The 27916-nt window shown below is 47.7% G+C and overlaps 1 protein-coding gene and 1 non-coding gene across 3 annotated transcripts in view; both read left to right on the forward strand.

Moving 5' to 3' along the window:
* The first annotated feature begins 2364 nt into the window (after positions 1 to 2364).
* Positions 2365 to 2530, forward strand: LOC118616720. Its single transcript, XR_004956694.1, has one exon. It is a non-coding gene; the product is annotated as a U1 spliceosomal RNA (small nuclear RNA).
* A 5119-nt stretch (positions 2531 to 7649) lies between these two features.
* Positions 7650 to 27916, forward strand: part of SLIT3 (slit guidance ligand 3) — a 552483-nt gene continuing 532216 nt past the window's right edge. For both annotated transcript variants that reach the window (XM_036240296.1, XM_036240297.1), the window contains exon 1: positions 7650 to 7876. In XM_036240296.1, coding sequence (XP_036096189.1) covers positions 7680 to 7876 — 197 coding nt within the window. In that variant the 5' untranslated portion in view covers positions 7650 to 7679. The remainder of the gene's footprint in view (positions 7877 to 27916) is intronic.

Consider the following 27916-nt stretch of genomic DNA (forward strand, 5'->3'; position numbering starts at 1 on the left):
TCCATGATAGTAGCAATCATGCTTAGTGTGTCTTCACTGTAACATGTATAACATTACCTGTACTGAGGAAGTAAATATATGTTGAATGAATAAATAAGAAACAAATAAAGGGAAGATAATGAGGGTTACTAATTACTAAAAGCATTTCTTCAATTAATCAATGGAAAGAGATATTGTTTTGGGAAGAGGAGAATTTCCCATTGTTTCTGAAATCATACCTCATAGATGGTAGCTTTCCCTAAGATTGGGCCTTTGTGATTTGAGAAAACATAACTGCCAAGATTACATGGGTATATCAGCCCGGGTAATTCATGCCAATGGCTATAATAAACAACCCCTGAATCTCAGTGAGGAGTTTAAGTTTTTCCCTTGTTACAGACTGTTAGGCTGCTGCCTTCCATCTGTTGATTCAGGGATGCTGGTGTCTTCCTTTCTGTGGCATTACCATTATCTCAGGGTGCTTTGGGATCCTCCCCTGGATGCCTCCTATTTGTCCAGGCAACAAAGAGAGAAGGCTTGCCTGATTATGTAAGACCAAGTCTGAAAGTACTGTGCATCACTTCTGCACATACTCCATTGGTCAAAATGAGGTATATGGCCCCAACCTAACTGCAAGGGAGGCTGGGAAATGTAGTCTTCCTGTGTATCCAGGAAAAAGAAACTGGATGTGTGAGCATTCAGCAAACCTCTGCCATAATAGAGGACTTCATTTGATTGTTGTGAGAACTAGAGTTAATGTATGCTAAACACTCAGAACGTGCCCAAGCACATCAGGGTCATCCATGAAGTTGCAAGAGTAGTTTCTCTGCATTTGCACTAATCATTGCTTGCTAAACAATGCTGGTATTCTGAAGTTTTTGTCAAGCCCAACAGCTGGCTAGAGAGTTGTGGGAACCCCAGTGCCAAGGAGGCCAGCCAAGGATACAGATGCCACCATCAAGTCTGTGCAGCACATCCTCACGCTTTGTTTAATTTGGTTCCCTGGGTGGGATGAGTTTAATGAGCAGGTGTTCTAGTTAATTAGGTGATTAATACTCCTCAAATTGGAGAGCCATTTCCCCAGTGACAGTTCTTGCTTTGCTCAAAAATGAGACAGACCTTCATTGCGTAGTTTGAAGGGGCCCAGGGTTGCACTCACCTGTCTGCCAGGCCTCACAGGTCAGCACTCTGGCACTCTGACCAGGAACCTGACTCCACATCTGGATGAGGCACCAGCTTGATGCACCAGTTTAGAGAAACACGAGCTCCCACATCACCTGGCTTTCTCTCAGACCAGGGCACAGTAGAACAGGGGCACAGTTCTGGTTCCCTTCAGGAGATTCCTATCGGTATCATCTCTCAAGGTTAGAGCCATTGCCTCTGCACAGAGCCCTCCAGGGTCTAAAAAGGTGGCCAAGTTACGTCCAAGGACAAATCAGGCATCAAAGCTCTTTTTCTCAAATTTTTTCTCAGACCAATAGAAATCTGCCCCAAACTCTCTTATAATCTACATTCCCAATGTCTTCTCCTCAACCCCATGCACATTCTATTTCTGCCTCCTTGCCTTTACTTCCCTGAAGGCAAAGGCCCCTTCCTACCACTGATCACTCTCAATCTATGCATTCTTCAAAAGCCAAGTGCCATTATTACTCAGCTCATCCAACCCAAGTTTGAGTGTTTTCTCCCGCTTCAGAGCCCTTACTATCTGACCCACATCAATTAGCCTCTAATTACATGCCATATTTTAAAACTCTTATTTCTTATATCTTAATCTTGTATTCCTAACTAGATTATTGGCAGCTGTGAGCTGTGTCTTCTCCTGGGAATATATGAAGTTCTCAACAAATGGCTGTTTGATCGCTAACTTAAGCTCGGCACACTTCTGGAAAGTGGGTCTCAGGCACTGTGCTATACCATGCTGGGCCACTCAGCCGAAAACATGGCCACTCACTCCTGTTTCTCATACGCTGCAGTTGTGCAACCACAAAGGGACTGGATCTCTCCCTCCAGGTCCAGTTGAAACGTCCCAGGGAAGACCGATGGGCTCATTTCAGTTTGTGCCCACCTCCAGAAAATACTATCTTGAGGGAGGCAAGGTCCTATAAGAACAAGAAAATTCTGAACCACAATTACAGGGGTGGAGTAAAAGAGCAAATAATGCTTATTCACTATAGTGGATCTGGATTTTGGGAAGTTCTGTTGCTCTATCTTCTTCTCCCGGGTACTTATTTTAAAGTTGTATATTCATTCATCAAACATTTATCTAGTCAGAGTAGATCCTTCCCGTTGGGGAAGCTCCATAGGTTAACTGGCAGTAAACCTTTATTGTTCTTTCATTCTCAAGAGAGGAAGAAATAAGCAATTTGCATTGAAAAAAAATTGCCAATACTTAACGTGGCAGGGGTGATACCATGATCAGGAAGGTAGTTTTTCGTGGCAGAGACTTATCTATTGCACTCTGGATGTGCTGACCCCTGCAATTTCCCCAAATGTGTGAAACTCAGCAGCATAATTTGTGGTAGTGGGGGGACTGTGTTCATGCTGTCCCCTGAAAAAAAATTGCCTCCCAGGTACAACCAATGATACCTTTCCTTTAACCCTGGTCTCCAGAGATGACCTAAAATTCATATTCGTGAGTTTTTCTCTCTCCCAGGAGGATTTATTTATTTATTTAAAAATATGTTTTTATTGTTTTTTTCAGAGAGAGAGGAAGGGAGAGAGAGATGGAAACCTCAACGTGAGAGAGAAACATCGATCAGCTGCCTCCTGCACGCCCCCTACTGGGGATCTAGCCCATAACCTGGGCATGTGCCCTGACCAGGAATCGAACCAGGACCTCTCAGTCCACGGGATGACATTCAATCCACTGAGCCACCCTGGCTGGGCTCTTCCAGGAGGACTTAATAGCGATCACAGTCTTAATCTTAAATCGGAGTTTTCGTGGTTTCTCCCTCTCTCCCTGTTCACCTGTTCCTCAGAGCTCTGTCTCAGTGGCTCAGTGAAGTAATGTGCCAGTCTCAGGGTTCAAGTAGGAAACAGACGGCACCACTCAAAGGAGTAAATGAAGAAAGTTTAGGAAAGGGACTAGTTAGAAAAGGGAGTCAGGATTAAGGAATCAACAAGGCATGGGGACTACCCAAAGTTTAGCAGCAGAGGGAAGCTGCCCCTACTCCACCATAAGAGATAAGGGGGTGGGGGTGGTAGCTGAGGGACATGAACTGCGGCCTTCAGAGAGGAAGGGGACCACTGCCAAACTGCTGTCCTTGTCGAGGAAGACTTGGCCTCTCTGACCTCGTTCCCCACAAGGCCAGAACCAAGGGAGTGCAGGTGATGCAGTTCGTATAGGTCAGCCTCCTGGGGAATAAACAGGTGACAGTGGGCAGAGAGTGACCTGGACAATCCACTGGAGAATGACCAACACACATGGTAACTTTCAATGGGGTAGGAGCAAACAATCAGAATGTGTGTGTGTGTGTGTGTGTGTGTGTGTGTGTGTGTGTGTAGTTTACAAAAAATACCCCAGAAATTCTGGAAAACCTCCTCCACAAGATTAAGTAATACTCATCACAATAAGCAAAACTACAAGAGAATGTCAAATAAGCTAGCTGATTCAGTAGATTATTCATTCACACATTCATTCATTTCTTCGTTCATCAATCATCAAAGATTTATTTGTATTTCTAGGCATCAAGCATGCAAAAATGGATTAGACATCTCTACATACTTGAAATGTTTATAAAAAAATATTGGAGTAAATGGATTAGCTAGAGCCATAACCCTTGAGAGTCTGAACCCATGAGGTTTCCTAGAGAAATGGACAGCTAACCGAGTCTGGGCTCACCAGACAGGAGAAAGCAGAGAAGAATGATCCAGGAGAGATGCTGAGTGGGTGTCAGAGACTGATGGGAGATGAGGTGGTAGAGGCAGAAATTGACTTCCAAGTTCAGGACTGCATTGTCAAGTTTGCATTTTAGAAAAATCCCTTGATCATCAGGGTAAAGGATGGATGGTGGGTGCCATGTGAGCAATGGTCATGCGCGCAGGATCTGGACAATGGCAGGAGGCCCCAAAATGAAGAGGGACAGACTCAAGAGACAGTCACGGGGAGAGTTAACAGGACTCGGGAACTGACTGGCTGTGGAGTGAGACGGAGGAAAGATGCTTTGGTCCTGTTTCGCCTTCTCATCCTCCTCCTGCCTTTTCAGCTGACAGCGCCCCAGTTTCCCTTTGAGAGCACCGCTCCTCCCTGGATGAGCGTAGTTTCCACAGAACTGTCACCCACAGGTTCTTGTCTTCTCTGGCCAAGACAGTGACCATGTCGCCTAAATCAGGCCAAGCAGTCTTTCCCTCCTGGGAATTTGGAAATCTTGGGCTTGGCACCTATATCCTGCCTTATACATTTTTAAAGCCGCCTTCATTTTTTCCCCCATAAATTTTGTATGCCACCCTATGTCCTTCTTAAAAAGTCATTTTTTTTGCCCTGGCCAGTTTGGCTCAGCGATTGAAGCATCAGCCCTCAGACCAAAGAGTCTTGGGTTCGATTCCAGTCAAGGGCGTGCACCTCAGTTGTGGTTTAATCCCTAGCCCTGGTTGGGGTCATGCGGGAGGCAACCAATAGATGTGTCTTTCTCACATAGACGTCTCTCTCTCTCTCTTTCTCTCTCTCTCTCTCTCTCTCTCTCTCTCTCTCTCTGTCTCCCCATCCCTCCCACTCTATTTGAAAATCAATGGAAAAATATCCTCAGGTGAGGATTAAAAATTTTTTTTTTTCTTCAATTAGTTATTTTCTATTGATGAAACAAGAAAACTTCAACTGATTAAAGTGGTGCTCTGGCTCTCTCACTAATTAGTTGAGTGACCTGTTCCAGTGCCCTCCATGCCCTGAGACTGTTTCCATGTTAGTTCATACAGGGTTGAATTATATTGAGGGTTCTCCAAAAATTCCAAAATAATTTAAATTTTACATGTAAAAGGGTCAGCTATCCTGAAAAACAGAGTTAAACAAATCTTAATCCACTGCAGAACCTCTCAGGGTCTTAAATTCACTCTCTGGGATGCAAATCTTCAAGAAGGTGAAAGTAAACATCACTTCTCATCCTAGTTTTGCACCAGGAAACTATCCCCACCCCATGGTGAACCCATGAAGAAACACATAGAACTAGTAGTTGTCTGAATGCACTTGCAGAAATGCTGGGATGGTGATTTCTAAGGTTGTTCCCACCCAAACAGTCCCTGACCCTGTGGAGCCAATGTCCTGGATACTCCTGTTTCTTACCCTTGCCTCTTCCTTGGGGGTGACTGACCCCTGTACTCTGTTCTAAAGTGGTTCTCCAAGGGAAAAGCACATTTGAATGCCTATGAAGTCACTTAAAGCTATAGTCAGGCTTATGAAACCCCCAACAGCTTAAATGGAAACACTGCCTAGTCCTCCCCACTGTGCTCAGAGCACAGACCCAGGCCCAGCCGGAAGGGATTGCAAAATATGCGCTGGTGTGCCTTTGGGAAAACAAAGAAAACCCAACTCCTTTCTGCTCCAGACAGTCTGAGATGCGTGTGTGCCCTTGGGCCTTTGCCCAGTTCTCTCATCTGCCTCAGACCTGGTACGAAATTGGTTCAAGGTCTGCAAGAAAGCTTCAGAGGAAAGGATGTTTAGAGTTCTTAAATGCTGAAGTCACCCCAAGGACCAGAGGCCCAAAGACCTCTATGGCCACCAGAGGGCGATCACAACAGCATCAGTACAGAAAGCTGTTCCCAAGAATAACAGCAGTAAATTGCACCTAATGTGTTTATGAATGATGGAGGCTGGAGTGTGCATGTGTGTATGTGTGTGTACACATACGTACAATTGGGTGCCTGGAACTAAGACTTTGAAAATCTGCTAAGTACAATAAAATAAAATCTGCACCTCTACTATATATTCACAGGATTTGGTCAAGTAGTTGAAAGTTTCCTTAAGGAAAATGAAGGAATCAGAATAGCATTTATATGAAAGAAAAAGGAAAGACTTCTCAGTGGCATCGTTGTTGTCATGGTACATCTGATACTGTGTGTGTGTTCTGAGAATGTATTTGCAAGTGTGTATGTGATTGAGTACGAATGTTTATATGGATATGAGTGTGTGAGCGTGTGTGTGTGTGTGAGTGTGTGTGTGCAGGGCTCATTCAGACTTCCAGTGTAAGCAGACCTCAAGGAAGTCTAGGCAATGCTTCCTTCAGTTCCTGCTCTCTGCCTGCAAACAAACAAACAAAATCATTCCTACAAGAATTTATGGAGCCTCTAACACATGAGCTCCTCCCCGCCAGCATCTGGAAAAGCTCAGACCTGGCCTTAGAACAGGCACTGAAGTAGGAAGGCGCTGGGGGCAGAAAGACTCCTATAAGAATGACTGTTTTGCAAAAACACTTTCTCTTCTTTGATGCTCCTCACAACCTAGTGTGGTGGGCTCAGACAGAGCTGTGACCCCCTTGCTTTGAGGAAACCAAGGCTCAGAGGTGACATGATCGGCCCAGGGTCACCTTGCAGAAGTACAAGGTCTGTGAACACAGCATTTAAAACCCAGGGGTCCAAGTCCCAGTCATCACTACTCTTAGCAGCACAGCAGGGATTGGGTCTGGGCAGAGCAGGGCAGGGTTTGCCATCAGTAACCTGAACAACACAGACCACCATACGCTGTGACACGTGTGGCTGTGGAGTGCATTAGTGTCAATACAGCAGGCCCTTTAGGAATAACTTGCAGATCTTTGCCAAGATTAGGTAGGATCTTTCGGAGTCTTTGTAAAATGAGGTAGGGATGCAGCTTTGATGAACTGTGATGGGAAAACGTGGGTGAATTAGGGAGCTCCGCGGTAGCTGTGTGACCTCTGGCAAATCGCTTCTCTGAGCTTTTTTTTTTTTTTTTTTTTTTTTAATCTATAAAATGGGGGTACTTAAATGCCCCCTTGCGGGACGATGTCGGGACCGAAGGAAAGAACATGAGCAGAGTGCCTAGCTCAGTGCCAGAATAAAGAAAACATGCCACCAGACTGATTCATCCTTGGTGAATGAATCTCCGTTCTGGGGCCCTGCTGACCTAGCCCCTTTTTTTTCCTGGTTCCTTCCTTCTCCCTCCTCTGCTGCCTCCTCCCTCCGGGCTTCGGTCGCTCCAGCAAAGTTCCCAACTTAGTCGACATGACGCGCGGCGCAGCCAATGGGAGGCGGAGCTGGCGTGTTTTGGGGGGGGGGGGGCTGGGAGGGGTGGGCCCCGCGTCTCTGGTGTCTGCCCTGCTCACTGAATGGAGAAAGCGAGAGCCGTCCAGCTCACCCCGCCGCCCCGAGCCCAAGCCGCCGCCGCCGCGCTCCCGAGCCCAGCCCCGAGGCGGACCTCCCCGGGCGCCGTGCCCCACTGCGCTGCCCCAGGTCCCCGACCCGGCCCGCATCCCGGGCCGCGGGCCAGCGGGGCCAGGGGGCGCTCGGCACCTGGGCACTCCGAGCGATGCGCAGCGGGGCAGCGTCAGCCCCGCCGATGGAGCTGCTGCCATCGCCGCCGCCCGGCGCGCCCCGCTCCGCCCGCGCCCCGTGCGCCTGAGCGCCGAGCTCGCTCCTCCTCCGCGCCAACTCCGCCGCCGGCTCCCCAGGCCGTCTGTGCTCCCCTGCGCCTCCCCGGGCTCTACGCGTCTGGTCCCGCCGAGGTCGCCTCCTCCAGGCGCGGGCCCCTGCACACCATGGCCCCCGGACGGACAGGGGCCGGCGCCACCGTGCGCGCCCGCCTGGCGCTGGCCTTGGCGCTGGCGAGCGTCCTGAGCGGGGCCCCCGCCGCTGCCTGCCCTACCAAGTGTACCTGCTCCGCCGCCAGCGTGGACTGCCACGGGCTGGGCCTCCGGGCTGTTCCTCGCGGCATCCCCCGCAACGCCGAGCGCCTGTGAGTAGCCCTGCCCCGCCCTACCCGGGCCACCCACCTGGGTCCCACAGAGGGACCCCCAGGCGCCAGATTCTGCCTTTTCCCTTGGTCACGCTGTATGCAGTCTCTGTTCTCATCCTCTGCTGGATGGGATCCTTGACTCTCTGTCTTGGGGTCTGTGGCTTAGGGCAAGTCGGGAGAGCCGGGTCGAAGTCCTCTGGTATGGGCAAAGAGCAGTGCCTCTCCTGGGGTGAGGGCTCAGACTCAGGGCCCGGTGACAGCTCCCAAGCAGAACTCTGGCAGGACACAGAGAAGAGAGCATTGCAGCCAAGGAGGGCTGAGGGTGAGACTGTGGGGTCCGCGCCCATTAAGGAGGGGCGGAGGAGAAAGCTGAAGGCTTGGTGGGGCTTCGGGGCACAGAGACAAGAGAGGGCCCCAGACTGTGACCCGCTGGGAAATCAGAATGGACCAGGCGCTCTCTGGCTGCCCTTGCTGGGAAAGTGGAGAACGTGTGTGAAGGTCTAACTTCTGAGGAACCAAACGAATTCAGAGTGGGTGCTCGCAAAACCCTCCCGGCCTGGAGTGCAGCCTCGGAGATGCCTATTGCAGTCCGGGTGCATTTTTTATGGCTCAGTTATAAATGCCTCCCCTAAAGGGCCAGAGAGGGAGAATGGAAATGCTGACAGCCCTTTAAATGAGACCGAGCGCTATAATCTTATAAACCGCACTCAGCTTCGGGTCTTGGGCTTGGCAGCCGGAGGAGAGGCACTTGGAGAGCAGGGTGGATTGACCCTCGTTTTAACCCCAATTGTGCAACCAAATATTTACATTTCATATGTCAACGTTTTGGAAACATTTATCATTTTGATCCTCGGACCAAATTCAAAACTTGAACTCAGGGTGGGCTCTCTGTAGCCTGCAGTTGGGGAATGGGGAAGGAGGGAGAAGGGGTGGAGGGGGCTGGACCGGCCTGGGAACACAGCCCAGAAGGGGGTGAGGGTCTGCTCTGGTGTGGTAGACTTCCTCCATGCCTTGCTCTTCCTCCGTTCGCTTTCCTCACGTCTTAGGGGTAGGTGCACGGGGCTTCTATTCTGCCTTCTTGATTTTAGGCTGGAAGAGAATGCTAACGAGTCTGAGACAAATTGTCCTAGAGTGTGTCAGTCCTGTTCATCACGCCCTGTCACCTCATTTCTTCTCTTCCTCTTTATGTCCCTGGGTGGAGACACAGTGGAACCGCCTTCCTTTCCCTGGAGCTCTCCTGAAAGCTCCCAATGACTTAGTGAAATAAGACCTGTAGCTAATGTTTGGCGAACGCTCTTCCTGCCTCAGTTTATTTACATGTGCTATCTCACTGAATCGCTACAACAGTCTTACTAGTTATATCGGTAGTGCTCATTACTTCACTTTTCAGTTAAGCCATCTTGTCGTTTGCTCAAGGTCATGTAGCTAGTTAAGTGTTCATGGTCAAGCCTGTCTGGTTCCCGAGTCCACGCTTCATACTACTCTGCTGGACCTCCTTGGAACGAGAGTCAGTTTGGGCCAACATCTGTAAACAGAAGGTGCTGGGAGGGTTCTGGCTGGGCTTGGGGCTTAGAATAGGCAGCTATTGCTGCTGCTTTGGGTATACCTTGTAACATCTAGCTTACTTTGACATCAGTGCTCCTTTTGGAGTCTTCAAAATCATGTTTCATTTTGGGAAACCAAGGAGAGTGGGCTGCTTTCCTCCTGGAATGTAGGACGTCTTCACAAGCTTCACAGGCATAGCACTGCAGCAAGCATGTCACCCCAGGAGACGCAGGCAGCTCCAGGCTTCCCATCTGCTCTACAACTGGAGAAGCTGGGTGGAGACTGGGGTCCTGGGCCTCCCCATGGGCCCCTGCCGGAGTCGCTGGCAGAGTAGGATGTGCTTTGGAATACCTGAGTCTCAGCTGCCTTGGTTCTGGGCACTGGTGCCACTTTGACTGGGGTGCAGAGGGGTGATGCAACTGCCAAGTGTGGCCCTCGTACTAGTCTCCTTCCCCCCTGGGCGAAGGGGCAGCCTTTAGGAGCAACCTGGGTCAGGATGGATGTAAAGGTCAGGAGCAGCCCGCCGATGGTCCTTCATCACCCTTCACTCTCAGTCAACTGCGATGTAGCATTTTAAGTCTGCAAACTTTTGGGGGGTATTTGGCATGTCTATGCAAAGGATTTCTGTAGAGAGAAGTTTCTCATTTCTTCCTTCCTTCATTCGTTCAACAAACATTACTTGAGCCTCTACTGCATTCCAGCAACTGTATATGAAAACATTGCATACACAGAAAAAAAGCCTGCAATTCAACTTAAAGAATGTAAGCAAAGGACAGGGAAGGAAACTTCCTTTAGTGAGCCCTTTAAACTTCGCAGGGCTCAGTTTTTCCTGGGGCATATGTTTTGTCAGCATTGCTGTCAGATGCTTGGGGCCTTCCTAAAATCCACTTTTCTGATCTCACATGTTTACATTGTGTTTTATAACAAAGAAGCAGCATTTTCTCCCTTCTTCATTCCTGCGCTCTGCCTCCCAAAGAGGCTTTTCTGAAGGGGTGTGTGTGTGTGTGTGTGCGTGCGCGCGTGTGTGTGTTTCTCTGGGTGTTTCTGAATTCTGAGGCCTTGTCTGATCATGGTACACCATGAAGGAAAACCTACATGGGGATAATGTGGTCACCATTTGGACTTTGCTTCAGGCCTGGAATGGAGTCTATTGAATTGTTCATAATTAAGCTGCTATCAGAGTTGGTGGGTCTGTGTTCCAGCTTCTTCTTCATAATGTCAGCACATCTCACAGAGAAACTCTCTGTCGTTTATAAACTACTGACAATTTTCCCCCCTCCGTGAGGAGGTGACACCCACAAGAAAGCTAAATAAACGCAGAGGAGAATTCAGTGTAATTTATTATTCGTGCAGCAAAGATAGAGGACAGGAGGAGAGGAAGTGAATGGTGATGCCTGAAACAAAACATTTACCATGGAGCACAGAGTAAACAGATGTTGCATTTACCCTTCTGAGTACAAAAGGAGCCCACAGATGTAATTCTTCTCCAACCACAACCTCAGCCTGGAAAAGAGGAGACAGATGAAAATGAACTCTCATGTGGGGCCCCTTCTCCCCGTCCTGCCTACAGGCAGGCAGAGGCCCACTTCGCACCCGCTGCGAGGTGGTGGCCTGAACAGCAGAGTCGGGCAAGAGTGGACATCTTTGGTTTTTCACTTGGCTCCAGAACATGCTGGAGACTGCTGTATTTAAATAAACATTTCCTGTTTGCGAAGGAAAACGGGCGAAAGGCTGAAACGTGAGAATGTGGTAACTTAATTTTCTCCATCACTCCAGATGACGGCAAGCTTCGCCAGTGGTTGGGTCCAATAAAAACCCACACCGTGTCATAGGCTTTCCCTCACTTGACCACAGAGGTCCCAAGGTCAAGTGGGAGGCTTTCCAAGATGCTCAGCAGCCAAGCCCTGCGTCCTGGTACTCCCAGCCCTCAGGGCCGGTGCTGAGGGCCAGGGGCGAGCAGGAGAATCACGGGGCCTATCTGAGCCAACCATGGCCATGTGGCCTTTCAGGGAAGCATAGTCTTTGCAACTCTGAACAGATTGCTCTACCTCTCTGAGCCTCCTTTTGCTGATAGAATTCTAGTATAGCCTTAATGGTTTTCCATTTACGGTCCTCTTCCCCAGTGTCTAGAACAGTACCTGGTACATAGTATGTGTTCAACAAATATGTGTTGACTATGAATGATTACTCTAAAATATATCTTTTTTGAGTTCTTACAAGTGAAAGATGGTCAATTATAGATTTGTATTTTTATGCATGGCTAAGGACAGCTTACTAGTTATTGTAACTCATGAGTTGTTAAGAGTTTCTAAAATTTGGCTCTCACAAACTAAAATTATTTTCTTACTAGAGTTACCAAGGACTCCTAATGAGTGATTCACTCTGGAGTCTGGTTGCCAGGTATTGCTTAGCAACCTTACAAAACTCCTACTGTGTACATGCCTGTGAAAATAGCTAGAAACCCTAAACACTTACATCACAGGACTTTCTAATCAGGAACTCATCAGCATCACCCTGCACTCTCTCTGGTTTTTGATTGCTGCTCTTCTTGTATTAGTTGATGTATTTGTAGGATCATTATTAAGTGTTGCTTTTGCCGATCATCTGGGTCTTATATTATGTCTGCATTTTTGCCAATTTGATTATTGTATTGTTTCTCTCCGGTTCTGTTTGTTGTCACTGAGTTCTTTCTCCCCTGGACAGTGGAAATGGTAGGTCTGAGAGTCGGGGGGTCTTTTTCACTGACCAAATGGGCCGTGGAAAGACGGTTTCAGAGCCTGGTGCCTAGTGGTTCAGGAGTGGGCTCTTGAAGAAGGCTCTGGTTTGAATTCTGGCTGTTACATCTTCGCTGTTGTACCCTTGTCAGTTACTCCAATAACTGACAGCCGTCTACTGAATGCCTTTGCACCGTATTTCCACCCCTGTGTACAAGAATGGTAATTGCACTTGTCCCGTGGGAAGGCTGTGCACGTGGCCAAGGTGCTCTAGTAATGCAGTCAGCACTGCCTTTCTCCAGCTCAGGTTATTTGTCAGGTGTGCACAGTAAACCTTTTTCTTGGGGTGGATTCAATGAAATAATGCACAGGAAGTGCTTAACACAGTACTTGGCACATAGTTCTCCACAAACTCTTAATGATAGTGGCCATGGCTGGGATGTCCACTTCTCCCTCTTGGGCCCGTAGAACTGGAAGATTTGAGGTGCCCATTCTAAATGTGTCCCATGGAGGTAAGTTCCTCGCCTGCACACAGGCTGCGCCCAACACCCTCGTGCCTGGTTTCCTCCCTCTCCTCTCTAGCTAAGCCCAGGTTCTCTTCCATGGAGAGGGGATTAAGGTTGAAGTGGTTCATATCTTTGCTATGGGCATGCTGCTTTGTGGTATATTTAAATAAGGAATGCAGTTTATTTGTTTATTGATTTTGGGGGGGTTGGATTTTCATGGGGAATTTGGGGCCCTGACTTTTTTTTTTCTCAATGTGCATTCCTCCTGTCTTGCCCTAAATACCTCCTTGTACTGACTTCCCGTGCCTGCCTCCATTGCTGCTTTTACTTGAAACAGCTGCATTTATTAGTGTGCTCCACCCTCATTATGTAAGGTGGTCTTAACCCTTTTTAGAACTGCTGAAAAGGAAAAAAGAATAAAAACAAAAAGGGCATGGAAGCTTTTCCAGAGAGCTTCTCTGAGCCATCGCTAACTCCGGATAGGAGAGCTACAGAAGGTGCCCTCCTGGTGCTCGGGGGACTCTTTCCGGCTCTCCGTTGTTCACTGTTCTCCAGCCCGAAACTGAAATCAGCCTTGCCCAGGTGGAAAGAGCTCCAGTAAATAGGAAACCTCTGATTTTCTGTTCCGAAGACCTGGGTTTTGTTTTGCAGCTACTGTCATTGCTGGTCTGCCACAGGATGTCCTTTCTCCCCCACTTGCTGTGGTCTCCGTGGTTCTGCTGCCAGGCTCGTGTCTGGTACAGCTCGTGGCTCTAACATCCGCGGGGAGGTGTGTGATTAAACGCCCTCAAGACGGAGCAGAAAGGGAGGTGGGAAAAGTAACAATGTTTGTGGGTAAATACGTTGCTCCAGAGCCAGATGGGGCTCCCGTTCTGGTTTACCCCTTACCAGCTGGGTGACCTCAGTTTCCTGATTTGTAAAATGGGAGATGCTGTGGGTATTGAATTAACCCACATGGACTGCTTTGATCATGGTACATAAATGTATTTCTGTCGTTTTTATCATAATTTTTACTGACTGTGGTCGTCCTTCAAGAGAATGCTCAAGATAAAGCCTGAGTTGGAGAAGTACAGACTGACAGGATCGAGGGGTGTTCTTGGCCAAGTTCCAACAATGCGCATGTTGCTCTTCCACCAACATGATCTTCGAGAAAGTGGTCCTTCTCCTTTGATTACATCCAGTGGTGAGGAGCTCAGTTCTCCCTGAAGCAATTTATTTCATTTTTAAAAACAGTTCTAAGAATACTTTTTCCTTTGCTTAGGGGTTGAACATACCTCCCATTGATTGTTGTGAGACAGAGCAAGTATAATTCTTCTTCGAAATGATAGGATTTCAAAAATTGTTGTTATGTGTCTCACCACCCACTTATCCAAGACTTACCCAAGTCTTCTCTTTGTCCCATACATTTTTATAATCACCTCAGCTGTTCTGTACGTGTTAGAAGACGGGCTTTCTCCCCGTTTCTGTTAAGTTCCTCTAAAAGGTCCCAATCTTCTCTGCCTGTACTAAAATGAGACCGTCTGCTCTCTCGCTATCCTGACTTCCATCAGTGTATTTTGTTGTTGTTATTGTTCAGGTAGAGTGGGAGGGAGAGAGAAGAACAGAGAGAGAGAGAGAAACATCGATGTGAAAGGAACACATCGAGTGGCTGCCACCCGCACAACTGACCAGGGCCGGGGACAAACTGCAACCGAGGTACGCGCCCTTAGCGGGAACCGAACCCAGGTCTCTCAGGACCGCAGGCCGACGCTCTAACCGCTGAGCCAAACCGGCCAGGGCTCCATCAGTGTATTTTAAAGGTACGTTTTCACTTTGGACAGCTGTCCCTGGCTCGGTTCACTTTCACCAGGCTGCGCACTGCATGCCCAGTGTCTCCCCAGCCCTCCCTGCTGCGGATCCGATCTTCCCCCTTCCCAGACTTGTGATTCTTCGGAGTCTAAGTGCAATACTCTGCATTATCCTAATTAAAATTTGGCAAATAGTTTCATTTCGTCAGCTTTTCAGGAACACTTCCTATCTGAGTTTCTGCTTTAGCACACTAACCACTCGCCTCCCCACTTCCTCTGCAGTTTCAGTGAACTTGCCCTACGGATTTTCATCCATGCTGTCAATACAATATCAACAGAGTTCTCTCGGCCTTTTTCAAAGTCTCCCAATGGTCTGGGTGTGGATTCCATAAATATATTGCCCTGTTCTTTCTGGCTGGAACGGATAAAAATCTTGAGGTCTTATGGGCCAAAAGCATCTTCTTTCCCTGAGGTTCTGTTCCTATTTTCTCTGGAATAAATTCCTATTAATGCTTAATTCCTCTGTTTGTTGAATTTTCTCTGAACTCTTGGTTTCTCATTGCACTTTTGTCCTATTAGGCTGGTGCCAAAAGCCTCACTAGTATAGGGGTGTGTGTGTGTGTGTGTGAGTGTGTGTGTGTAGATATATAGGTGTATACGTGTGTTATTCTCTCTTGGAAAATATTTTTGCCTGAGAAATTGGGCCCTTCTATCAGCAGCAGAGCTCATCTGAGAAGCCTCAGTTTCTTAGTGATTTCCTTGACCATCTTGAGTGCCCATTGGCACAGGGCTTATTTGCTTGGGCAGTGCTGGGACTGAGTGAGACAGAGGATGAAGCATAGAGGACTGAGGCCGGTAGGGTCTCCCCAGATCTCTGTGAATCACCACCACCACCACCACCACCACCACCACCACCACCACCACAGCTACCACGTATAGAGCCCCTCTGTATGCCTGGCACCAAGCTCACAATTTACATGCGTGGACTTGCGTAATCTAATAGCCATGCAAGGCAGGAGCTCACCCTGTCCTCACTGTACCGGTGAGGAACCAAGAGAGGTGAAGGAACTTCCGTAGGCAGGAGCAAACGAGGCAGGGTTCATCCAGGCAGGCTGGTCTCCAGGCTGCGTTCCCACCGCTGGTCACATCATTCCTCTCAGATCTGTAAGTCAGCCCCTTCGCTGTCATTTCCACTCAGTTCTCAAAGAACCACCGGAAGGGGAAAACGGGCCCCGGTGGAGTCAGTACACATCTGTCCGATGCAAAGCATCTGGAGAGGAATACCAATATGCTCTGGACGCCTGGCAAAAGAGCCATCACGTCCAGTTCGGGGAGGCAGGGGGCATTTGAACTGGAGCGTAAATTGGGTTTTCATAGGTAAAAATGGGAGCATGGTACCGGTTCAGACACGTCCATGGTTCCATGAGCCCAATTTAAAAGGATGGGAACTGCACGTCAGGAAGCTTTATCTAACAGGGGCATTTGGAACAGACTCTAGTAGGTCCAGTCTTAGAGAAAATATCACCATGGTTATGTGGCTAATTACTATTATTTTTTAAAGTTTGGGAAATTGAGGGGATAAACCCTCTAAGAACAGTTCTGATGAGCCTTCCTGACCAGTGTTTTTCCCACAAGTGTCTGCTTAGCTCCGGGCAGGAGTCGCCTTCCTTTCCAGCTCGATGTCGCGCTCACGGTCTGTCCGCCGTGCCTTCCAGGCTCCTCCCAGGTTGAGATCGGGTCCTGTTGAAACCGAACGTATATGAGACGCATGCTGGCTGGAGTTCATGTGACTTCACTTTTCATGGCCTTATCGCTGCTTGTGTGGGCTCAGGCTCCTCTTCTCTTGTCTGAAATGCCAGTCTGAGTTCCTGACCCCTGATTCATTCTGCACTTTGGCAGCAGTGTGGGCTGTGGTCCCTGAAAGTCTGCCAGTCCATTTAACCACCCACCTTGACTCCCTCTTGAGTTTTTCAGCCTCCCTCGTTCCTGTCTGCTACCCAGCACACCCATTCTTGCTCCCCTATCCTCTACAATTAGAGGGTGTAGACTCAGGCTGGTCTGCATGGTGTAGAGTCCATGAACTTCTTCTAATTCATGGCTTGACCATGGATTTCGCATCTTGTGCATCTCCCCTCAAACCTGAGCTGCCCCTGGTCCCTGCCTTGACCCTCCCAGCTTGGCTTCTTATTCTCTCCTGCCCTTCCTGTAGCTCTCTAACAGCCTCAGTAACGAAATTTGGACTTTCACCATCCAAGCCTCGGGTCCTGAGTTTGGACCGCAGGAAGATTTTCGTGGCATAGACCTTTACTGGAAATTGTATGCTCCCAGCCTGTGGGCTGAGTCCTGGAAACAACTGCAGGCCCCGTCTTCATGGCCGTCGGAAGCCTTTTACGGTAGAGGTGTGCAGAGATACTCCAAGGCTGGGCTCTGTGAATGATGAGTTACAACATGCTCCTGAGCTCCCTGTAACCCCAGCAGAGAACAGAGAAGACTGTTCTGTGATTGAAACGCTCAGTTGCGATCATTTCTGTCCTGCTCAGAAATGTGTTGCAGAAATTTCTGGGCTGTCTAGTACTTTCCTGACACCCTTTTCTTTCTCCTCCCCAGCTCTGCTCAACTCTAGACTGTTGGTAGGAACCCGTTTTGTATGTGGGGGTTTCTAAGTAGAATTAATGGGAACAGATGGGGAGTACAGTTTGATGAAACCTAAATGAGTAAGACCCAGGCAGCATCCTGGTTTTCATCCTTTGTTTTTGTTTTTAATGGTGGGATATTGTAGGAGTATCTTTCTGAGTGTCAGTTGTTTCCTTCGTCCTCTTTACAACGGTAGGCACGCGTGCCATGTTTAAACCAAATCGGATAACTACGAATGCCTCTTAAATTTAGAGCTATGCGAAACCTTGTTGAATCCCATAACATCTTATGCTACCCACTAAATCTGTATCTGAAAGATGATCGGGGTTCATCTGAGAATCTCGCATTTACAGACGAGGAAACTCATCGCTCAAAAGCCTTGCTCAGAGTCACCCATGTCTTTGAACTCATACTTACCGAGATAAATCTTTCACAGATGCAAATATAGCCTCACATGAGCCATGTCAACAACCCAACCAGGTGGAGTTTAGAGGGCTTTTTGCCTAAATGAGTAAATAGTTAGTTATTAATTAGTAAGCATCCGTCTCTAAGAAAGTACAACCAGAGAAGGGGTTGCAAGAAGGATGGAGTCATTGAAAGGAGCTACTTGGCCCCCCTCTGTCCCAGGGACAATGATGAATAAGCAAGTGAACTGTCTTCATAACTAGAACAGCTCAAAATAACAGGAAATTAGTCTGGGCTGTCCCTTCCCACCAAAAGACTGACGAGACGAAGGCCACCATGCTAGGCTCAGAGGGGAGGTTTATGGGATGGCGGGGGAATGCTAGAGCGATGAAGGAGGGGACCAAGCCCTGTGGAACCACAGATAAAAGCAAGCCCCAACTCAGCCCGTTCAGTGGGTACAGATATGTAGGAAAATGCACACCTCATTAAAAAAAAAATAGTACAAATAAAATTTTAAAAAAACTCATGGGGAAAATATTAATCTGAGAACAATTGTCTCTGAGAAAGCATTCAAGTATGTCTCCACAGCTAGCTGGCAAACAGCACAGTTCTGTGTTTTATTAGAGTCCTAGCTCTGTAGAGCACTGACCTTATTTGAGAAGCATTTCATAAACACTGACACACAGCCCAGCGGCTTTGGAGGCCATGACGAGATACAGGGCCTCCTCTGGGAGGCCGGCTTCCCATCTTGGGCCGTTCCAGCTGTAACTAGACCACTGGACATTGTTTCCTTGCGGTGTTAATTCCCTGTTCTTCTCTCTCAGCTTTGACTAAGCGGGTAAGGACTTCCCCAGGGGAAGATGAAGGAGGGGGCTTTGGATTGAAATGGCCTGCTTGGGCAGGTTGGCCCAGGAGGGGGGTGGGCTGTGGGGATCTCAGCTTTGAGGGTAAGGGTCCGAGAACGGTCATTTGGCCCAATTCCTTTTTGGAGATCTTGCCTTGTGTCTGGAGCCCTGGGATGGATGTACTCACGGGGGAGGGCGCGTCTCAGATAGCATTCACCGGGTCCCCTGGAACGGAAGACGTGTGGCCTCAGAAGCCCCAAGAAACACACGCACTACGTCTCCTCCCAGAAGCTGGCACATTTCTGTCCTCCGCGGCCAGCTGACAAGTCCGGAGTCTCTGCCGCGGAACTGAAACTTGGTTCTGTCCCTCCCCCTCTCGTTTCCTTTCCTAGCCAGGAGATTTCCAGGCTTTTGAGGTCTCGCTGGAGATCATCGGGCCCACCCCTCCCCACCAGCCTCAGCCCACCTGGACAGATGAGTGTCTCAGAGCACAATACGAGGGGACCTCAGCTTCGTGGCGTGAGCTGCTCATGAGTTCTCCCTGGTTTCCTTTCAGCCGCATTCACGGCACTTGGTCTTCAGTAGAGATCTCTCGGAGCCGTAGGCTACTTCTGCCCATCTAGGCAAGTCGGGAAACCAGAAGAGGAACCAAATCTAGTATCAAAAAGGGACAAAGTGGAGCCAGATTGGGTGATTTCTGATTGCACATCACGTCCTGAGAACCCTCGGCACCAAGGTAGCTTGTTTAGGGTCTAGACCGGGAAGCTCTCTGCCAGGAGAACCGCGAGGAAGCCGTGCTGGGAACCAGGACGGGACGAGGACTCTAACGCGGGAAGGCCACTTATTTCACGGGAGTTTTCAACAACCCTAGTGCCCTCCCCCTCCCCATCGCTTCACACCACTGATGGTAACCAGTGTGCTCTGTTTGCTTTGTTTAGGCATACATGTTCATACTTTCTGAAACGTTTCCCAAAGCTTCCTCCTGCCATGTGTCCTCCTTATACGTTCTAGAAATTTTGCAGACTTAAATCCCCTCCAGGTTCTCTCCGGACTGGAGCTGCATGCTGATTCGAGCCCTAGTCGGCCAGGAAGCTCCCTTCTGCCTTTAAAACAGGAAACACCTCCTTCCGAGAAGACTGCACTCCAGTGTTCTTTGTCTGTGTTGCTAATGAACAAAGAGGCCCCGTTGCAAAACAGCATTTCATGAGCAGAGTGGGGCCGATAGCACCTCTTGCCAAATGTGACTGTGTGTAGTTGTGTGTGGGGGGAAACAGCTCTGTCAAGAGGGGGGCTGAAGGAGGCAGCTCTGGGGAATTTTTAGCAACGGCAGCACGGCGTAGTGGAGAGAATGCTTGCCTGGGAATGTGGAGACCTGGCTGTACCTCTCACACACCGGGTGACCTTGGACAAGTCACTTGACCTCTCTGGGCCTCAGTTTCCTCGTCTTTAAAGAAAATGAGTGCAGCAGACTGGAAGATCGCCAAGGATCCTTTCAGCCCTATGCATCCTCCCTTCTGGGGGCTGGGATTTGGGGTTTAGACTTGAGCCAACATTCGACCAACCCAAGGGACTGGCTAGAGCAATAGAGAGGCCAGGACAGCTGCTTCAGGGGGTGGCTGGTCCTTGATTAAGGCTCAAATACTTAGCTCTGCTCCACAGTAAGCCTTCTGAAATTAGTAAAGAAAAAGATGTTTCATTTCGAAAATAGCAGTCGGTGTTTCTTAAGACTGATTGGCTTTGGGCTTTGTGGACTTTATGCACAGACATAATTTTCTTTCCTCTGTAGCAGAGAAGTTTAGAGAATCCCTGCTGGAATTAGTGTGACCTGGGCTTGAATGTCCTCACAAGCTAAGCAATCTTGGATGGGTTCTTTAACAGTAACCTGCTTCATCAGGTTGCTGGAGGATCCAATGAGGTAGTAAGTGTCAAGCTCAGAGGACAGGGCCTGGCATTCAATAACCACTCAAAAATTCATTATTCTGGTTACCTACTGCTGCTTAGCAAACCACCCCAAAACGATGATTTTATTATGCTCCATGATTCTTTGGGTCAGGATTTTAGATATGGCTCAGTAGGGTGGCTACTCTCTGCCCCCCTGACATCAGGTCAGAGGCTTTGGTGAGGGTTGTGGGGATGACTGGGGGAGACTCAAGTGTCTGGGTGTATCTATGTGGCATGAGCTTGCTTGCAGCACGTTGGCCTTAGAGTGGTCTGACTTCTTAAGTGGTGGCTCACAGCTCTGAGAATAGTTGTGACGTCATGTTTTTAAAACCTGTGCGGCCATATAAATATCATCTGCATTTTCTATAATGTGCAGCACATCTTTTAACTAGATTAAAGGCTTCTCGATGGCAGGAGCTGTGCATTTCTCTGTGGCAATGCCTGCGAAAATAAGAAGAAGTCAACACATTAAAAACAATTAAATGGAATTGGCACCAGCCTTCGTGATTCAGTTGGTTGAGTGTTGTCCTGAAAGGTCACTGGTTTGATTCCCAGTCAGGGCACATGCCCAGGTTGTGGGTTTAATTCCCAGTAGGGGTGCGTATGGGAGGCAACCAACTGATGTTTCTTTCTCTCATCAATATTTCTCTCTCACATCAATATTTCTCTCTCTCTCAAATCATATTTTTAAAAAATTAAATGGCATTATATAGGCAGAAAGACCCTTGGCTTCAAAGCCAAAGAGATTTGGATTGAAAAAATCTGTATTCAAAATGTATCCTTTGGCAAATCACTTGTCTTTCTAGACTCAGTTTCAGTAATACCTACGTCAAGGATTTTTCTAAGAATTAGGGACAATATAGGCAAAATGCCACTACACACTTAATGCTAATGAACATTGTGAGGGATCATGGCACTGTGGCCAGCACACAGATGCTCAGCGTGGTTAGATCCAGGTTCGAATCCCATTGCGTATTGGTCTTTGCTATAAGTCCTTTATCTCGTTGAGTCTCAGGATCTTCATCTGTAAAATGGGTGGAATAGTAAGTGTTTTTAGGGTTATTGTGAGGATGAGAGGTCTGCCATGTAAAGCTTCTTGCTCAGTACCTCACACACAATAGGGACTTAATACATAGTACCCGTACATTGAGGAGCCGCAGTTAACAGTTATAGTTCTTTTGTTTGTGTATTGATTCATTTATGAATTTATGCATTGAACAATTATTTATTCAATGCTAACATCTCACAGTAGCCTAATTTCTCAAGTCCCTACATACCAGGGCCCGTTGATGCCTAGATCTGGGAAGATACCCTCCTGGGATGAAGGGCATCCCATGAAAAGGAGCTCACAGGCCCAGGCCAGCCGCTTGGGACAGTACTCTATCTGAACACATAAGCAACTGAGGTTTAATTGCCCCTGTTGGCTTTTGACCCCAGAGTGCCCCCTGGCTTCCCTGAGTTGTAACTATTTTGCTCAGATATCCAGATATCCAGATATCCTCTTTGGAGCTCTCCTCTTTTTCACCGCTGTGTAACGACAGGCAAGCATGCTAACTCTTACCTTCTGTGTGTTTTTCTTGTTGCCTTTTAAAAGCATTCTTTTCCTGGCTCAAATTTGGCAAACTATACTAGACTTGTCCGTGGGTGCCCAGCCAGGACACCAGGTTTAGTTTCTCTAGGTAGTTTGTGGGCTGAGGCTCTGTTAGGAACCATTGACTAGAGTTCCTCCTTCTCTTCCCTGCTAAGATTTCCCAGGAGCCTCTGAGCCCGTCTTATGTCTTCTTGTTATTATACGACCCCTCATCTTCTCCATTGTAGTAGGCATGTGTTATGTTACAGTCTCCTTCTTAGCAGAATATTTTCGTCTGCAGCCATGGGATACATTCAGGTGGATTTGATCAGGGACCTCATTCTCTCCTAGTCCAGGGGTGGGCTCATGACCTAAGTCAGGTGGATTGGATGCCTGCTTCCTGGACTTGAAATCTTAACCGGAGGGACAAAGGGATTGGATATGATGGCTTGCCATTTCATCTAAGCACTTGTGAAATGACCAAACAGGCCCATTTTCCATTTCCCCAGACCTGTTCTTAAGATTCCCATTGAACCCAGAAGTCTCTCTTGCTCAAGTTCATAAACTTGCAACTAAATAACTCTGAGAGAGCCATAGACGACAAATTTCTGGGGAGAAAGTGGCATAATGAGAAAGATTCTGCCTGGCGTTTGGAGAAAGGCAGACCTGGATTTGAATCACAGTTTTTCCATTCACCAACCCAGTGCCCTTAGGCAAGTTCATTTTTCTCTTCGTACGGCAGCATCATTGTAGAATAAGGATGTGTTCCGAAACCCTGATTCTCATACTAGGCTGCACATTGGAATCACCTGGGGAGGTTTGAAAATTACTGATGCCTATTTCATCCCCAGTCATTCTGACTTAATGATTTTGGGGCACTTCCTGGGTGTTGTGATTCTATAAAGCTCCCGGGCACTTCTGATATGCAGCAGTGTTTGAGAGAACTGACCTGAAGACATTCTTCAGATTATAGAGCACGTTAAATAAGTTATGCAAAATGGTTGGCATAATGTAGGAATTGATGAAGGTTACTCTTTTTATTTCCTTTCTTAAGATGAACCAGAATCACTTGCTTTTGCTTCCAGCACAATGTTCTGTGTTTGGAGTAGTCATAGTGATGCATGACAACCACCGTGCAATGTCACCTCACGTAGTTACACCGTCCGAGGTGAAGGCCAATTGTAACCGGTGCCAGAATTATGGAAAATACAAGAATGTGATTACTTTCACATCCACGGAGTAACTGGGGAGAGTTCAACAATGCATTCTATGGAGTAACTGCTTTCATGGAGAGACAAAATTGATTTATAATTACCATGGCAACAGCAAATTTGAGTGATGTCTTCCTGAAGGACGTGGACCAGGACCCAAGAGGATTCTTTCCCAGATCTGCCCTGCAACTTTCTGAGTAACGTTGGCTGAAGCAGTTAATCTCTTGCGTCCTCGGTTTCCCCAGAGCCCATGTTCCAATTGGCTCAGGTTTAACATGTATTTGAGGAAGTGTGTGACATGACGGTTGTTAAGACCGTGATGAGGAGATTCGATAGGAAGCAGAGTGAAAACAGGGCCTTGAGCCTCTTCGAGGAGATCATTCTAGGTTGGTTCTCTCATCTGCCATCCCCCTGCTGCCCTTACCCACAGGGAAACTTCCCTCTCGCCCAATGTTTTTCTACCTTCGTCCTGACATTTGAGGCTGGATTTTTTATTGTTGTGGGGGGTAGGGGCGCCTGTTCACTTAAAAATGTTTAGCTGCATCCCTGACCTCTCCATACTAGATTCCAGTAGCACACACCATCCCCACTCCTCCCATTCTGACAACCAAAAAATATCGCCAGACATTGCCAGATGTCCGCTGAGGGGCAAAAGTCACCTCTGGTGGAGAGCCACTGCTCTAACCCAATCTCAAAGAAGTGTGTTTAAATGAACAAAGAGCATAAATCTTGTGCATGCCCAGTGGTTGATCTCTAGAGTGCACTCCGAGATTTTTCTCAGAGGCCCGAGAGCTAGACAACTACCGGCAATCCTCACATCCACGGCTAATAGATGGGGGCTCTGAGTCACAGTGAAGGTAATGGTGATAATGACCACTGCAATCACTCACGGAGTGTCTATCATGTGGCATGTGCATGGCTAAGTGCTTTATCTATTATATTGTCTCAATGAATCCTTACATCGACAGAGTTTGCAAACCAGTGGCTAGTAGGCCCAATCCAGCCCTCCAACACGTGGTGCGTGGCCCGCATGGTAGTATTGGCTCATATCACTGGTTGTGGCGTTTTTAACATCAGTTTCTTGCCAACATTTTAAGATTGGGTGAATTCATATAAAAATCCATTTCTAGCGTCTTTTTCAAAAATTGGAAAATTTGGCAACAGGGGCTCAGCTTGGCTCAATGGTAGTAATTGACTGACTTTTAGATGAGGTATGTCTCCGTTTCACCACAGTCCCAGCACTGCCTCAGCGACTTCACCACGGGCACTGCCTGGCAGCTGCCATTTGGCGTCAGGCTGTTTTCCTTCGCTCAGCCCTGCCTCCCTCCTTGATATCACCTCCTGGCTCCCCTAAGTGGTTGTATTTTGTGGTTCTTTCCTCACACCCACGCCGTGTTGCATATATCACTGTTCTCGTCTTAAAGATAGGAGAACTGAGGCTCAACCAAATGAAGGGTTTGGCCAGATTTCCACAGAAAATAAGCAGCGCAGTTGGGAGGACACCCGAGCCTTCCTGCCTCACCTGCGTAGCCCTGCCTGCATCACAGCGTAGCTGCTGGCAGCCCCCCTGCATCCTGGGACGGACGCTCCAGTCAGATCTCCTGCCTCGCAGGGTTTCCTCCGAGAACCAAAGCTCTGTCCCTCTTGCTCACCAGGAAATCCATATGCCACCGGGATGGGAAGAGTGTCCTCTGAGTAGCTCCCAGGCGGCGTTTTTCCTGCGACTGTGCCAGTCCCTGGTCTGTGTCCAAGGGCTGCTCACACACTCCTACGTAGCGGAGGGGCCAGCTGGTGTGTGTGCGTCTGCCTGAGACAGGCCGCTTGCCTGTGGGGAAGATGTGATTGCTTTAGGAAATTAAGTGGGAGTGATTAATTAGGAAATGTACTGAGGACTCTGGAAAGAAATGGCAGAAAAGAAAAAACTTGGAACCCTAAATACAGAAATGCTGCCGGCCACATGGCCAAGGCTACTGCGCTCAGTGGAAGCGAAAACATTTGATCCTGTTTTTCTGCGGCTGCAGCTTTGATACAGCCCACTTGAATGGGGGGACTGGAAGGAACCGTCAAGTCAGCTGGCCCAGCCTTTCCTTCCACCGAATGGTACAGGAAGGCTCAGAGAGACCACCAGGAGAAGCGGGCGGCTCAGAAAGATCTGAGTTTGAATTGTTGATGTATTCCTGCTAGGTGTGTAGTCCTGGCAGATCTCTGAGCCTGTGCATAGGCTTCTCACTGGGAGATCAAGGTAGCGCTGACTGTTGCCAAGGGTTGTTGCAAGGAATTAGTGAACAGAGTCAGGCACAACGACTCCTGATAAATAGTATGTGCCAGGTACTGTTCTAACGCATTGCTTCTGTTCTCTCAACTTTTACAACATTCCTTGAGGTTGGTGCTACTATTATCTCATTTTATGGAAGGAAAGCAAAGGCACCAAGAGTATACAGAATTTACCCAGTATCCCATAGCTAGGATGTGGCAGAGCCAGGTTTCCCATGCAGTCGGATTCAAGCATCCACGTTCTCAAGCACTAAGTATTGTGCCTTTTAGGCAAATTATATAATTTATAGATAACATCATATAATCAATTAATAAAAAAACATTTATGCACGATATAATTTATATATAATTGTAATGTAGGATATAATTTATATAGATTTTTTTAATATAAATTTTTACTACATCTGTGGTGTTACATTAAGTGGAACCCAATGGAATTGTCATTTCTGTTGGTAGAAAAGTTTAATTAATAGTAATTTAATAGAATTCATGCTAATATATGATACTTAAGTCACAGAAATTTCTTTCTCTGACCTTCTCTCTCTCTCTGTATGTGTACACACACACACACACACACACACACACACGACTCGCAGTTTTCTCCTCCATAAAATGGAGCTAACATCCCTTCCACATGGTGCTGCACCATATCAGTGAGATAGTATCTGTGGAAAGGACCTAACACAGAGCTCAGTAAATAGGATCCATTGTTATCCGGTCTGCCTCACACCTGCAGGGTCTTGCTACGTGATACTCCTTCTTTCGTCCCTAATGGCTTGGCTTTTGGTTTGAGGGTCTCCATGTACAATTAAACTTTTAAGTAACAGGTGAGGTATTGAGCCAAGGAGCTATTCTTCATTCCACGGGACTTCGATATTTTCATGTGCTTCAGTCTAATACAAAGCTTCCTGCCAGGCCAAGCTGGGTGCTTTGCCTTCCACCCAGGTTAGAATTATGGTGCTGCCAGCGTGAAATACCACCCTGCCCAGCCTCGTAGCTCATTCCTCGGTTTTCCCTTGGGTCCTCATGGTACAGCCCCCTGCTGTTCTTACTGAAATTTTGGCTTGTCAGTCAACCTTCTCTTTGGAAACTCTACCCAACTCCAGTCCCATCTGTGGATTTTAATACAGTGAAAGTTCTTTTTTAGCTCTTGAGGTACGGGTTCTGAGTCTTTACAAGAGAGCTGCTCTCTCCCCAAACCCCTTGCCAAAATGAGCTTGGAGAGATTGGTGGCCCACGGGGAAGAGAAGGTAGACTCCTTGGTTTTCAGCCCTGGCCGTGCATCTGGGTAGGTATTCTCAGTCCCTTGCAGTCGGACTGGAAGGTCAGGAGGAGAGTAAACGAGGAACGTGCCCTCCTCCTGGAGCCCCTTCTGCCCTGCTGGGGGCCGGTTGTTGGGTCTGTGCAGTAACACTGGAGCTTCGGTGTAACAATGAGAGCTAACTTTTATTGAGACCTCATGTTGTTTCGGGCACTAGGCTAAGTGTTTCTTATTGTTTCATTTAATCCTCATAAGAAGAGGATTAGGTCCAAGTAGAGGCATGGAGGATAAATAGTTTTCTGTGGTTACACACGTGACAAATAAATGGTAGAGCTGTGATTTCAGGCCAATCTGTTTGACCCACAGCTTGGGTTTCTTAACCACCACACTCTATAGCTTATAGTCCTCTTTCTTTTGAGGTGCCACCAACTAGGCTTCCCTGATGATAAAGCAGCAGGTTCTACTGACTCCTGTTTAGAAACAAATGCAGAGAGATGATGCAGGTGGTCCTTGGATTAAAGCCCACATATACTTTGTAAACTCAGTTGCTGCTTGGGTGTCCTTTGTGGACTGGGGCTTCCTTGTGTGAGTTCCAAATCCTGTCCACAGGAGAGTCAGGGAAGACTTGAGCAGGACATCAAGTCCAAGGGAGGAATCGTTACTGTGGAAGGAGGGCCCATTCAGTCACTCAGCAAGGCTACACTTAGTCCAGCTATGTCACCTGTGATTCTCTGGTGACCGCGCCATTTCTTACCTCACCGATTTGCTCTTACCAAAAACAACCTTATGACACCTACTACAATGGCTATTTTTTTTAAGTCCAGAGAATCACAAGTGTTGGTGAGGATGTGGAGTAATTGAAATGCAATATAAAATGGTGCAGCCTCTGTGGAAAGCAATATAGCGGTTCCTCATAGATTTACCATATGGTCAAGCAATTTCAGTCCTAAGTTTATCAAAAAGAATTGAAAGCAGGGACTCAGATACCTACATGCCTGTATTCATAGCAGCATTAATCACAAGAGACCGTAGCCCAAAGTTCGAAACAACCCAAGCGTCCAACAGGTGAATGGATAAACAAAATGTGGTGTACATACAATGGACTGGTATTCAGCCTTCAAAAGGAGTGGGATTCTGATAAATGCTACAGTATGGATGAACCTTGAAAACATTGTTAGGCAAAATAAGCCAGACACAAAGGACACACATTGTATGACTCCACTGACATGAAATACGCAGAATCGGCAAATGTGCAGAGAAAGAAAGTAACTTCGAGGAATAGCACCAGGGGCTGGGGGAGTGAGCAACGGAGAGTTAGTGCTTAATGGGCACGGAGTTCCTGTCTGT

Source organism: Molossus molossus, unplaced genomic scaffold (assembly GCF_014108415.1).
Source record: "Molossus molossus isolate mMolMol1 unplaced genomic scaffold, mMolMol1.p scaffold_m16_p_4, whole genome shotgun sequence".
Taxonomy (NCBI): domain Eukaryota; kingdom Metazoa; phylum Chordata; class Mammalia; order Chiroptera; family Molossidae; genus Molossus; species Molossus molossus.